The sequence below is a fragment of the Truncatella angustata genome, assembly GCF_020726525.1.
Source record: "Truncatella angustata strain MPI-SDFR-AT-0073 chromosome Unknown BKA67scaffold_4, whole genome shotgun sequence".
Taxonomy (NCBI): Eukaryota; Fungi; Ascomycota; class Sordariomycetes; order Amphisphaeriales; family Sporocadaceae; genus Truncatella; species Truncatella angustata.
In genome coordinates this window covers 3,510,640-3,525,127 of record NW_025763384.1, presented here as the reverse complement: position 1 = coordinate 3,525,127, position 14,488 = coordinate 3,510,640, and the positions used below count along the sequence as shown (strand labels likewise).

General features: G+C 50.1%; 2 protein-coding genes across 2 annotated transcripts; both read right to left on the bottom strand.

Annotated features, from left to right (window-relative positions):
- Positions 1-3,083: 3,083 nt before the first annotated feature.
- Positions 3,084-3,940, bottom strand: BKA67DRAFT_659070 (uncharacterized protein; the record flags this gene model as incomplete). The annotated part of the gene is made up of 2 exons (XM_046107392.1): positions 3,084-3,706; positions 3,853-3,940. 2 exons carry the CDS (start codon positions 3,938-3,940, stop codon positions 3,084-3,086), a joined length of 711 nt encoding a protein of 236 aa, XP_045959068.1.
- A 690-nt stretch (positions 3,941-4,630) lies between these two features.
- Positions 4,631-14,402, bottom strand: BKA67DRAFT_566250 (uncharacterized protein). Its single transcript, XM_046102870.1, has 7 exons — positions 13,905-14,402; positions 13,746-13,793; positions 13,634-13,676; positions 12,188-13,579; positions 11,797-12,137; positions 7,277-11,744; positions 4,631-7,224 (listed from the first exon to the last, which is right to left on the bottom strand). Exons 1-7 carry the CDS (start codon positions 13,972-13,974, stop codon positions 4,764-4,766), a joined length of 8,823 nt encoding a protein of 2,940 aa, XP_045959067.1. The 5' UTR covers positions 13,975-14,402; the 3' UTR covers positions 4,631-4,763.
- Positions 14,403-14,488: the final 86 nt, after the last annotated feature.

Below are 14,488 nucleotides of genomic sequence, written 5' to 3'. Positions count from 1 at the left end.
GGACTATGAGGACGATGATGACTACTACTACGACTTTCCCTTCGGCTCCAGCGGTCCCAGACCATTCTTCAGCAGCGGGCAGCGACATGGCGGATTCACTTTTGGTGGCTCCCGCTTTCATTCCTATGAGGACATGGAGAAGTTCTTCCAGGAGCAGGAGCGCAAAGAGGCCGAGCGCATCAAAATTCTCGCAGAAGAGCGTCGTCAGAGAGAGGCCGCCGACGCCGCCAGGAGGAAAGCCAAGGAGGACGAGAAGAAGGCCGAGGAGGAAGCTCTGAAGAAGGCCGAGGAAGCATGGAAAGCCGAAGAGAGAAGGAAGCAAGAGGAGAGATGGAAAGAGGCTGGCGCAGTCACCAGGGACGAAAAACTGAAAATGTGTCTACATTCCGACTTCTGCGTCAAGGTCCCCCAGAAGAAGAAGTTCAAGTGCGGCTTGTGCGCCAAGAAAGGTGGCATGATGGCCTTTGAATGTCCATATTGCTCCAGCTTCCTATGTCAACAGTGTCTCACCAAATACCAGAGGAAGAGAGAGAACGATGAATACTCCATAATACCCAAACCCAAATCCAAGCCCAATCCGGAGCCGGAGCCCAAGTCTGACGAGGAGGCGGTTGAGCCAGAACCGGAACCGGAACCAGCCGCCGAGCCAGAGTCGGAGCCTTTGGGGATGCCCAAGCCCAAGGCAGCACCAACTATAGGCCCGAAGCAACAACAGCCACCAGATTTACACAACGGTAGTTGTCAGAAACCCCCGCAGAAAGACGTCGAGGACAAGTCCGGCGGCACTAATGGTCAAGCCTCAAAGAAGGCCAAGAAGAATAGGAAAGGGATCGGTTTGCAGTCTCAGAACGGCTCCATCCCGGAACCAGAGCCTAGTATATCGATACCCGCTGTCAAGGTCATTGGGAAGCTCGGGCAGCCGAGCACCAAGAAAGCATCACCCGCCACCAATGGTATATCGAGACCGGATCAAACTCAGATGCAGGCGCAGATACCTCAACCACAAGTAAATCAGTTAAACGGACACACCGCAAGAAACCATACAGTAGATCCTCCAATTCAAAAGCTCAAGCCTCAGGTCAATGGGTGGAACAACAAGAATGTAGTTAATGGAACTCCACCGCCCAATAAGCCAGCACCAAAATCGAATGGAATTCCAGGCCTACATCCATTCCCACCTCCGGCGCCGGAACTGCTGCAACCTGACGCTGTTTCCGAAGACCAGGTGCATGTCAACCAAGATTTGGATACATCGGCAGTCCCCACAGGACCAATGCGGGCCCGGAAGCCCCTTGCAAATGGTCCAAAACCTCAATCTGGATTCTCATGCTATATCTGTGGTGGACAGCACCTCGCACGGAACTGCTCACAGCCACGGTCCTGCTATAACTGCGGCGGGACGGGCCATTTGGCCAAGCACTGCGTGAGGACAAATGCTGTAAATGAATGGCAGCCTGCCGGCTCTTTTGGTGTGCTGGATCCTCGAATGACGTTCCCCGACTTCATTACCGACGTCGAGACCCAGCCAGTTGTCACAAAGGCCGCAATCAGGGGAGCAACACTCGCCAGAGGCATCACAGGACCATTGTTGAGACAAGCTATGGAATGTTTTGGCCCGGTCACAGAATGTGAGATCGATCGAAAAGCTGGTATCGCCTGGGTGGTTTTCGTGGAGGGCGAGGCGCTACGAAATTCTATTGCAGCCAGCCCTGTGCCAGTCGCTCAAGGAGCTGTAAGGCTTAGCGAATGGACTGGTGGGTATTGAGGCTTCACTAACTCGGATTCAGTGAGAGTAACTGCGAACATGTCCCAAAGCTGGCTACTCGCGAGGCTGGGACATAAAAAGTATCATGAGCATAAGGTGACACGTGGGAAGTGCTACGCCGCCGTGCATCTTGCTGAAGCTTGGCGTTCTCTTTCTGGGAATTGATAGAGGACGTGGTAAACGGTTTGCGGTTGTCGATATGGACCACTTACTGTAGATTTGTACTAATGTCAATAATGCATAATATTACATACCACCTTTTTTCTGTATAGTTCGATGATGAGCGCCGGAAAGCAAGAATAAAAATAAAATAAAATAAGAGGTCGTCAGTCAGTGCTCTAGATCAGTCGCCTATCTCCGTTTTTCGTCATGCCAATTTGAACCTGGGCAGAACCACATCCCGACAATGGTACTCATTGCGGATTCTTCTCGATGTCCAAAGACGACAATGAGCAAACAACAGCCTAGACTAGTTATCTAATTCATACACGTGCCAACCTTTTGCTCGTGGTCTTTCGGTCTTCAGGCTCTGTGTAAGTCCGTCTTGCTGAAGCCTTGCGGAGCCAAGGAGTGGTCTTAAAGGCGTCAAAACACACCCTTTGTATCTGACCGGTGCTTCTTGGATTACTGATTATCGAGGATTTTATCATGTTTAGATGTGTTCTCGGCATACGAGACAGGCGCTCCGGTGTGCAAACTATGTGGTGTTTGTGCGTGTTGGTCCATTGCTTTAGAACTTTATTGGATCATGGGGGTTGGAAGTCTATACTTAACTAGTGCAGCTATCGGAAGGGCTGAGAATCACGAGGCGAGATTTACATTTGTCGTAGAGAGGAAAGAGGCGATGTTTTTGTGGTAAATCTGATTGTATATGTAGTTTCAGGCTCGCTACTCTGATAAAACCTCACAATAACTACTGAAAAGGCACAACTACTTTCCACTAAAGTACCGGTTACCGCACCTAAACATTACTCTATTCCAATGAAACGCCTTGTATAGAATGTTGTCACATTCTATTAACATAACCATGGGGTATAAGAAATAGATCATTGTTAATCTTACCTAATAACCACCACATTCTGTCAGAATAAGAAATGAGAAATTTGACTTCCGATAGATGATTTTAAAAATACGAATTTATCACAAACACTCAGAACTTTGTTAGGCATTGCTCTTTGCGAAACTCTTGTCTTCCAAATCTACATCAGCAAGTACGAAGGGCTTGTGTGAGGTGATAAGCAGATCATAATGCTACGCGAGTGCTAAGGACGTTAGTGGAACGTAATAATACAAAATAAAAGTTATATCTTTCTCATGACTAGACCCTTGCCTCCTCCTGCCGCCTCATTTCTTCCCTGAACACGTTTCTCCCACTCGTTGGACCACTGATTCCCAAGTCGCCCATCTGGACCCCATTACCCGCCACCCCGCCGGTATCGATCGCCCTCTCAGCCCGGCTCTTCCTACTGCCATACCCAATGCCCTTCCCTATACCGAAAACACTTCTCAGCTTCCACCCCGGATTGCGCCTCTTCATGAACAAGTACCCGACAACAGCCATCAGCAACAAGACCCCCAGCACAACAGGGACAATAATTGCGACCAGATTCGGCCCGGCACTACCACTGCCACTCTCACCACCACCGGACTCCGTGGGCAACACCCTCACCAGCGGTCCCAGTGTCCTGTTCTCTACGCCGCCATCGGCGGCGGCGGCGACGATATAGAGCTGAGCGCTGATACCGCCCGCGTCGGCGGCGGTGGAGTTGAGTATGGAGTCCGAAACGACCCACTGGTAGGAACCGGTCGCGGCGCGCAGCGAGTTGGACGTGAAGCCCACGTCGGCGAGCGGCGTCGGGTCGTCGCCCGCGGCCGGGCCAAAGTCGGCCTGTATCTGCACAAGCGTGCTGGCGTTGCCGAAGAAGGACGGGTCCCAGCGGACTTTTTCTGTCGTGTTAGCTTACAAAACAGCGATGCGGGTGTAGAGAAAATGAGGAGACGGCTTGGAGGATTGTGGCAAAAAGACAATTAGAAAGATCCATGGGCGTGTGTAGCAATCGACAGATGGCGGTGGTGTGGTAGCATACTGATAAGTTTGTCACCGGGCCCGACTTCTGTGTTGTTGGCCGGCTCGCAGAACGGTGCCAGATCGCCCGCGAGGTTGGTACAGCTCATTGTGACGGCAGGAAATCTCTTGTTCTAAGTTTAAAAGTATATGGTCCCCGGTAGAGTCGATGCTACTTGGTATAGGTATTGTTTAAGGAATGTTTATTATACACACCGGTTAAAAGGAATGACGATCGAACCAAAGAATGAAAATTTGGAAAGGCAGACGATATAACCCCAAGTGGAGCACGATATGGGTCCAGGCAATTATATATGCTATCGAGAGACCTGAAAGCTCTACTCCCTATCAAATGTGCATGAGATCAGCCTTATTGTTGAAGGGTTGTTGTAATCCCAATGGTTCGGCAATGATGCCTGGCAATCGTTTGTCTAAATAAAGCGACAGGGGTTGATCTGCGACAATGATCGCCGGTTCGCAACTCCGTCACGACAAGTCCCGGGCGCCATCACAGCGAGCCTGGGGCTGAAACACCAAGCGTGGGTGTAGCTGACAGGTCGCCATCGCGAATATCGAACGCACATGAGACGGAAAGAGCACAAATGTGTGCTTCATGAGCTGTCGCCAAGAAAGGCCATGCAGCCAGCCTTGCGGCACTTGGATTGAACCATGTGTGAACGTCGACCACACCACACCCAAGATCTATTTGTTGGATGAAAACAAACTGCTGCTGTTAGCCATCAGCTGCGATGCACACCGGCTCGCTCAAATTTGAGCTGAATCGGTTATATACTTTGAAGCTATATGATCTCTATTATGTGTATGGAGCTGTATGAGCGAAGAGCTCTCGGTATTGTACTCTTCAATCCACCTCTTCCACCTGCAGGCCAGAATTTTGATAAGTATAGTATATACTCGCGCGACTCCCTGTACCTACGCATACGCAGCCCAACCAGAGTAAAGCACGGCCAGATTCCTCTCATCCACTGCCTGATTGATAAGATCATTGACAGTCGCCGTGACACTTAACGTCTTGCTTAACTTCTTTCTCACCACCTCAAGAGCTCTGTCTGCCTCGCTTGGCTCATTGACCAGGCCGCCAGGACCCTTCTTCTTCAAGTCGATCACGCTCTCGGCTGTGGCGTCATCTCCAGCATCTTCGTCGCGTCTGGTATCTTGTAGCTTAGCCATTCGCACAGGGCTGATGGACCACGAGTATAGAGGATCGTATCGCAATACGTCCAGAATAGTCATAATAGAGTATGTCTCCTCACGCAGTGCATCCAGGGTGAACTCGCAGCAGCGGCGGAAGACACCTTCGGTCTTCGTGACGCCCATGCCGTCCACGATATCTCGGGTCAGGCGGAATGGAACAAGTTCAGGGACGGGCAGTACACGACCCATCTCAAAGGCCACGCCAAGATCGATGTGAACGACCTCACCTGTGGCCGAGTCCAGAAGAATATTGTGGCCGTGCCGATCGCCAAGACCGAGAACATGGCCTAGAATCGAGATCGCAGCTGTGGTACGGGTATAATTGGTTCGTTTGGCATACCATTCGTCCGGGTCTACGAAATACTCCATGAAGAAGTATCGCATGACAGGCTGGAACTTTTCCGTCACCCTCTTGTAGGTGGCCAGCCGCGTCTCGATGGACTTGCTCTGGACTTGAGAAATCTCCTTACGACAACTTGAGCCCTTGAGGTCTTTTGGATGAAAGCGCTCATGCGCAGGCATCAGATATTCATGCAATGGAATCGTGTTGGGGACGAACTCAATTAGTCCAGATGAAGCTGTCAAAGGAAGCACCTTGTAAGTTCGGATTCCTAGATTTCGCTGCTGTGTCGATCGATGGAGCTTCAAAACTGACGAGGCAGCTGCAAAAACCTGCTCCATGATAGCATCTTGACGTAGGTCGTCACTGCCACCCTTGACTAATTGTCTATACCGCTTGCCATCACTGCCCACAAGGGTGATGATCTTCGGGGCGCTGACGCCAGACGCTATAGACATTGAAGAGTCGACTTTCATGACGTGCGGGACTCGAGAATAGTCTCGGTCAGGTGACAGCTCGACCTGAAGGGTGGGTGGGGGAATTCGGTACTGTGCAAGTGCTGCGACTAACGATGCTCCGGCTGGACAATCCTTGATGGGAATTTTCTGTCCTGCCTTGTAGCGTGCATCGTTTCGATCAATGGCGAGTCCATGATATGCTTTGTTCGTCTTGTCGATTGATCGCCATATAGTGACGACAGCCTCGTTTTGGGCAAGTTTCTTGGCGACCTTTTCCGTAGCCTTTTGACGGAGGACAGCAACCTCATCTTTGCTGTTCGTCCTTGACTTCGTACCCGACCACACTTGGTACATACCGTGGTAAGGATGTTCAAGACAGATACGATATACGAGATCAAAAAGGAGCTTCTGGAATAGTTGCGAGCGGTCAACAAGTCTCGACGTAAGTTGATTCATCAGTGACGCAAACTTGCGGGTTGGAACTTTGTCGATGTACTTCTTCACAGTCTCACTGGTAAAATCTTCATCCGAGCGCTCGAGCCAAAGCGCAGTGAATCGCAATGCGTCGTTGTTGTGTTCGTCAGAGGCGGTGAGGGACAAAAGATAGTTTTCCAGGCTAAGTCGGACAAACTCGCCACGACTCTGCTCGACGCGACGGAGCTCCTGATCATCAAGATCGAGCCATTGTTTAGCCTTGGACAGATGGTTCTGGTATCGGCCCTTGGTTTGAGAGTCCTTGGCGCTTCTCACAAGCTGTTGTAGCTGTAATACTTCGTCGTTCTTCCCTTGCTTCAGATGTTGAAGGCGATTGAGATCCTCCAAACCATCCGGGTTTTGGAGTTGTTCATCACAGAACATGGCGAATTGATGATAAACTTTACCAGCTTCTTGGCCATCTGTCTTGCCCTTGAGCTCCTTGAGGGCGGGCTGTAAGTAATTCCGTTGGATGCTGTCAGGCTTCTCGAGCCGCGCAACCGATACTCGGTGGCCAATTTCAGCAAGCAGGTCGCTTCGCCTGACTTCAACACTTTGCTTTTTCAAGTCGGACTCTTTATCGACGCTCTGGAGCATCCGAATCGAGGGTATCATTTCTCCATGGTCCCATAAAGCATGGGCGACTTCCATTTTTGCCGCTGCATCAATGGTCAGTCCTAACTCCAGATTCTGGTCAATGGAGTCATTCAAGGAGGTGGCGATGTTCAGAGACTCCTGATGTGCCCGATGAAACCTGTAAATATCCGAGGACAGCAGTAAAGATCGCGCTTCCCCTAATCGTGTGTCACGTAGAGTAAGGTTACTCTTTGGGATTGATTGAAGGCTTTTCCCAAGCACGCCGATACTTGTGCCTCGAGTGGATAGTACATGGCTGACATCGGAGTAGCTCAAGGGAAAAATCAGTATGTTGGATATTGATCGAGCGTAGATGGACTTACCTTCCACATTTCAACCACTGCGACCGTTGGGCGAATGTCTCCAAAACTTGGTTGAGCTCTGCAGAAGTTTCCACGGCGAGCGCATCGTCAAGCTCGGTCAGGGCGGCTAGTGCACCAAGATTACGCCTTACGTCAGCCGTGCTGGTGTCGTGTTGGATGATATTCTGCATGACTTGATTGAAACCTGCATGGATTGCCTTCTGGAACCCCGCCGTGGTGGTGGACTGGTTACAGCCTTGGTAAGCTTTGTACAAAGCGACCGAGGGGCTTCCCGTCGAGGCTGGCACGGGCAAATCCCAAATTTCCAACCTTCTGGCATTTGTGAATGTTGCCTCGACAGCCGCAATGGTACCGTCATGGTTTTGTTGAGCCTGAAGAAGCGAGTGCGATAGACCCGATAGTCCCAAGGTGCTGAGTGTCCCGACAAGGTGGTTCTCGTCTTTTCTTATCGCTGGATCTCGTGTTCGTAGATGGCTATCGAACTGGGCACCTCGAAAGGCGAGACTTTTCGCGCCGTTCTTTTCGTACTCGAGTCTCGCCAATATACTACCGAGGCTTGCGCTGTCTTGTAGGCCGTAGTAAGCGTCCGGATCATCAATGTTCTCAAATATCTCCAAAAGCATATCCGTGGATTCCTGAAAATGAATAGCAGAAGAGCGACGAGACCCACGCGATCGTTCAGCCGTACATGACTCAATCAAAAGCAACGCTGTTTTGTGCATGCCGCATCGAGTAGCAGCGGAAGCAGCCATGGATAGATCGATGTCGAGCCACTGAGACCGATCAGCGATGGAATGTTCTCCAGGCAGTTTCTGAGCCTTGAGGTAGAGAATTGCATTGATAAGAAGTCCGAGCCGATCTTTGACATCTGGAGCGGATGCCTTGAGCCATGACTTGAGGGCTGTTGAGATATTCTTCTTTGCAGATTGTTGCTTGTCGCGTTCAAACAGCAGCACGAGGTGAACAATGAAAGGGAACGCATTTTCAGCAAAGCCTTTAACATGGAACAAGACCTGAGGTAGGGCAGCGAGGATAAGATGGCCTTTTACGGACTGGGAGAGGTGGATCGCAAGCTGCTGTGCCCACGATGCGTTCTCAAGCGCTTCTGCTGCGAATGCTATTGGCTCGGGAACAGCGTCTACTGGTAGCTCGTCTGACGGAGGTGTCTGATATACACCCCAATTGGAGGTCAACAACAACTGTTCGGATAGCACATTCCGGCAGGCTTCCAGGAGACTATTATCCTCTTGGGAAGCAGCCTCAGAAATAATGCCTCGCAGCGCTGATTCCGCGAGCCCTGCTGTGAAGCAGTCTACACCGGCCGTCAAAGAAGCCAGCAACGAGATCAATCCTTGTTCTGAGCTTGTGGTGCTTTGCGAGGGTTTCAGGTATTTGGACAGGTTAGACTCTTGGAGTAAACTCTGGTCAATGCGGCCAGATGCGGCGAAACTCCTTCCAATGACACGACCTGCCCAAGTCCGATAGGTCTGGTATTCATCACCTTCTGGTTGCGTATGCGTTGTCCTCCAGACAGCAGTTGCTAGCTCCAGTGCCTTTTTGTCAGAGTCGACAGCATCCTGATGGGGATGGGCAGGTATTCTGAAATCTTTAGCCAATATTCTCAGTGCTGCTTGACGTGAAGGTTTGTTCAACAGCTGGTAGTCACGATCCTCATCTCGGAGAATTTCCAATAGCAAATTACTCTCGTGTGTTCCGCGTTCTGCATTGCCCGAGGTTCGTACACTCGCGGCAGACTGTGCAATGGACTTGAAAGAGTTCTGTTGCTGCTCGTTTCGCAGTAGTGGGGATTGGTACTTCTCAAGGTACTGACTGAGCCAACCATGAAATTTCTGTGCCTTGCTCATGGTCGCCTTGAATTGACTCTCTTGAGTGGTGCTTGCCTGACTTGACTCGAGGAACACTCGAAGTGAGGCCAGTGTGGAGAGCGCATATCCAGCCATGAACGATGGCGCGCGGGACAGACAAGGAGCGCCGCGTGTCAATAAGTATTGACTGATCCCCAGAGCATCGTCCGCACACTCTAGGTCAGTCAAGTACGGTTGAATCGAATGTAACAACATCTCAAGCGTGTAAGACTCGTACGCATGCCTTCCTGCGAGACATATCAGGACTCTTACTTTACGAATGACGGAGCATGCATGCAATGGCCCTAAAGCTGGGTGGATGGTGTTGAACAGCCTTCTTGCTACGGCCACGACGAGTGGTGGTGTGAATACCTCCTTAATTCCGTATTCTGTGCGACTGCACAAAAGGGACACCTCGCGGGTTAAATACTTGGCCCGGAAGGAAGGCTGCTGATTGCCCGACAACTCAACGTCGGAGTGTCCAAGGTCTCTGATTTCATCCATCAACGCAGCTGCTGCGGCGAAGTTTTCGTCCTTAACCCAAGACTTCTCGACTGGGTCTTCCTGGTCGATCAACCCGAAAAATATGCCAATGATATCTGCAAATTCAATATAGACATGATTGAGGAACTCCTCACGACCCATCAGCTTTCGTATACGGCTTTCTCCGCTGGCGTGCTGCTGTTCCGACTTTGGTGTGCTAATATCGTAGGCCATGCTATAAGCCAACAGTTTCGAAAAACAGCTTTTGGTGAGTTCCGCAGGTTTCAGGCCAAGCATTCCAGCGAAAGTCGCAAAGTCGGCATCCTGCCCACGCATCATCATGATAGCTGCTGCTTCAGGCTGTGCTCTTCTCAAAAGGTCGTCAAGGGTGTCAAAGCCGAAAATCCCGAATGGAATGTTCTCGATCGTATCAGAGTTAAGCCAAGTGTACAAGAGTTGTGGTGCGTAGAGGTCAAAGAGCTCCTGGGCATTTTCCAACTTCAAGCTGGCCGCAATAGTTTTTAGACAGTATGTTGCATGCCGCGTAGCTTCAAGGAGTGTACCTGGTGTCTCGAATATGTGATAAACGCATCTTCGAAGGACAGTCGCCCAGTGCTTGGCAAGCTGGCTCAAAACGTACAAGCGTATTGATATACCCTCGGGTACTTCAGAGTTCATCGGCAGACAGTCGACGACATCGACGCAGTACTGATCGTGCGTTTTCAAAACAAACCGATAGAACACGCGGTACATGTTCTTTCCGATGAAAAACTTGATGATAATGTTGCCGTCCGAAAGCATATTGAACAACGATTTGATGGTTGTAGGTAGTTTGATGCTCTCAGGAAACTTCTCGTTGATCTCGGTGAGGCGAAACAGGAGCCGAGCAAGGGCTATCTGGGTCCGAGGCGACATTACATTGTTGGGGAGCGCCTTTTCGATAAAATGCTCATAAAGATCACAAACCACATGGGATAGCTCGCTTCTCTCGTCTGACCAGATGTTAATGAAACCCTCAACGATATCGATGCAGGCATGTAAAGCGACTTCGCAGTTGCAGTAGTTGGTTGAACTGATCAATATCGCGTGTCGCTCTGTGACCCTGGTGGCGTCATCTTGATTGATGATCAAATCGCCAGTAAACAGTTCCTTATTCAAAAGACGGCAGGACAGAAATTCTTCATCGGACAACGCGAGAAAGTCCTCCAGGAAGCGAGGTGGAATCAGGCCGATCTGCCCAGGATCTCGATGTACGACACTCAGAAAGTTTAGTCTCTGCGCTGTATCACAGTAAAAAGCCTCCGAGTCGAGCAATTGTGCGTCTCGACGTGAAACATCGTTGGTCTTGAGCATCGTGCTTGAGTGGCTTTCCTGCGATCCAAATTCTTCGTCAAGGTCCATCAGATCGTCTCGAATTGACAAGGAAAGTTGAGATTGTCTGTCACGGAACTCTCCAGACAGCTCCGAAAAAAACAAGAGAACCTGCGGATGATTCTGATACAAGTTGCCCAGGGCTTCTGTTGAGCAAGAAGGTAGGTACGGGCGAACCGTCCGCAAGGCAGTCTCCATGAAATTTTGGCCTTCCGACGTCGCAGAGGCAACATTGACCGCATCTTTCAGCAAATGTATCGCCGTAATATCAAGCTCCTGCGAATGTCTGGACTTCAAATCGTTGAGGTAGACCAGATTGAATGCTGTTACAACAAGACAGTCGATAAGGCTTCGGAATTTGTCAATGGTGATTTGAGTTGAGCCTTCTCCACGTTTGGTCCAGCTCTGGCACAATGCTTGCAGTTCCTCGGTCTTGGGATGCAGCAGTTCAGCTACCAATTTTCTTACCGCCTGTGAATCAGCAGTTTCAGCATTTTGGGAAACTGACTGGAAAGATGCGTCGTTTAGCGACCTTGCCAGGGTGGGTACATCGTCTTCGAGAAGAAGTAGATAACGTAACATCTCCATTCGCTCCTGAAGCATACTCCAAGTCTCACCAATGGGGCCTTTGATAAGTTGCGGCTTGCCCGATAAAAGCATATTAGGTAGTCCGTAAGCGGCACGAAGCAGATTGATTATGTCTAGTGGGGCTACATGCAGCGAGGAGGTCGATACGAAAAGCGGATCAGCTGCGAAAGTAAGCGAAAGGCCCCCATAATGCATAATAGTCGTTCAACTTACCGGGATCCCATCTCAGGAACAACCATCGTACTACGTGACTGGAGGTAGCATGGCTGGCGCTTGGGAGCCTGTAGTTCCTGAGCTGTAACAATTTCGTCATGAGAATGATGGATGAGTCCACCACGGCGGCGGGTCCGCTCACGTCGGCCGCAGTAATCATGTTGTTGATGTCGTCCGATATCTCATGGTAAGACAGGATTTCTTGTGACAAGATAGCGTTCAACAACACACTTGAGGCGCGAGAATCGGCTGATATACTTAAGTTCCGGGCCGCAATGTACCAAAGCTGCTTCCAGATGGGAAGTAATGCGCTGTTTGTAGAGACAGTGGTGTGGGCAAGACTACAATACGAGTTAGCAAGATAATGTCGCATGGCAGAAGAGAAATGCACCTAGCACTGGCAATCATAGCCCAGACAGAAAGTCTTGAGTTTTTGTGGCTAACGAAGACCACGAGTTCTGACAGAGTCTCGACAACGTCGTCGGAGGACATCTGGACATATGAGACGAAGAATGGGATGAGCTGTAAAGCCGTTATCCGAAAACTGTCTTGGGACATCTGAAGCTTCTGGCGCAGTCTGCTGGAACCAGCGGCAATCTTCCGTCTTTTCCGTGGATGCTTTTCGGAATCCTCGGGAGCATCCTGTTGAGACTGTGATCGTTTCCAGATCATTGCCTCAAACAGAGCGAGAATATGTACCACTGCCCATTTTCTTTCTGCCTCTACATTATGGGGACGTAGAGCAAAGATGGGGACGGTAAATGCATGGGGATGTTGAGGGACAGTCGAATAAGTAAGGTCCTCTTGTTGTAATTGATTGCGGCCCTCTCGTTGGGAGTACTCGGTCCAGAGCATGTCACAGAGTTCTTCCAACTCCGCGATTAGCAAAGGCTCACCCTGCTGGACAAGATGTTCAATGTTCAGATGCAAATTAAAAAGCAATTTTAGAGCCTCGACTTGAATACCATTGAGAAGGGCATTTTCCTGCGATGTCGTCTTTGCCTGCCAGGAGTGCCGAATCAACGGAAGAATATCGCTTGCGAGTCTGTTGGTAAACCTGGTGTCTTCTGTCTGGGTGGTTTGCACGATGCCATTCAGAACAGAAAACCCAACTTGCAGAACCGATGATATTCCCAATGAGCGAGGTTGCATGCATTGCAAAACGGTGCTCGTGACATTCTGGGAGCGCCGCAATACAGGGGCGTTTGAAGCAGATACAAGGCGCTGAATGCACTCGAGTAGATTATGGAGGACAGACTGGTGTATGCCAGGGCTGGCGCGCTGCGAAGAGGATGTTGCGGTCGATCTAAAGGTCGACGCGGGAACTGAATATGTCTGGGGTGTACCTGGAGCTGGCGAACCACGAGAGGATGTTAAGCCTCCAGAATTCGATTTCAGATGCCAATCAACGATCTGAAGGACGAAGTCCATGCAGTCGAGCCAGATGGCCGCTTCGAGGGTTGCCAGGGATTCTACAACAGCGGCGTGGGAGAGCAGAGCCAGAAGCGCTTTAACGTACTCCAACAGAAGAGGCTGAACATAGTCATCTTCGGCGGCCGGCAGAGTCTGAGTGATGTGGTCAATCACAGCCATCAAGGTCTTGCGCTTGAGCTTGTTTGCTCCATGCTCAAGCACAACTCGGAGGGCTTCGGCACACTTGGATAATCTCGCGGCAGAAGCTGTCGATCCCTTCTTGGGCTTGTAGTAACTGGTTTTCTCCGAAATGGCGCACCGAAAGAGTGCCTCCAACGTTCTGTGGTAGTCCTTGTCTTTGAATTCATGACTGGCACTCCGTGGTCAGTACTGCCAAGATGGAGTAAGAGCCGGCGTAACTCACGACTCATGAAGTTTGGCACGGGTGCCGAAGAGATAGACGAGGTCTATGTGTGAGTGGTCAGGTATTAGCTTTGTGGTAGAACTGATGTGTGCAAGGGGTAGATGAAACCCACTGTCTAAAGCATTGAGTCGATCTTGTGCACCAGAAGACTCGATAGAATCTATACGTGGTTTTTAGTACAAGCAAAAGCAAGTGACATTTATATAGACATATGTATATAGGTATATGTATATAGATATAGATATATATCTTCATATGGGGCATGACCGACCTATAGCGTCTTTCAGATTGACATCGCGCGCGCGCTGTGACTGTGTAGACTTTGTGGATTTTGGAGGCATGGCGACCCAAGTACAGAAAGCACCAAGCTTGATCTCATAACATCATAAAATAAACAACATACAGGAGGTCAAGAAAAGAGAGATGGGTAGGAGGAAAGAAATGACGGGTTGACACAGATCTCATAAAGTCCCGTCTCTCCCCATGGCATGGCTGGGCAAGGATGTTGTCGAGCTCTGTAGGCTACATGTGCTTCAGTAAGACGCCAAAAACCAAGTCGCGAAAGGCTGGATGAGTTTCGCACGCGCGCTCTGCAACCCGAGCAGAAATGGTGCGAGCGTCAACAAGGCAAGAAACAGTGAGACGATTCGAGGCAAACGAATAACAAAACAAGTGCCAGGAGGCCTGTCCAGCCTTTCAGCTACAGGCGGTATAGTTAGTTAGTATAAGTATAAACAGTATAAGTGTAAATCAACAGCTGAAGGTGAGACCTCTCGCAACAAGTCGCAGCCTCAGTAGGCGCCCTCCCCGGAACGAACTGCCGAAGGTTAAAAGTGACTGCAGCTGAGCTGAAAC

Bases quoted from the DNA above. Each gene is read 5' to 3' on its own strand.
- BKA67DRAFT_566250 (XM_046102870.1), bottom strand. From the start codon at position 13,974: ATGCCTCCAAAATCCACAAAGTCTACACAGTCACAGCGCGCGCGCGAT. The intron at 13,794-13,904 runs GTCGGTCATGCC...AACCACGTATAG, and splicing joins CAATCTGAAAGACGCTATAG to ATTCTATCGAGTCTTCTGGT. The intron at 7,225-7,276 runs GTAAGTCCATCT...TTTTCCCTTGAG, and splicing joins CAGTGGTTGAAATGTGGAAG to CTACTCCGATGTCAGCCATG.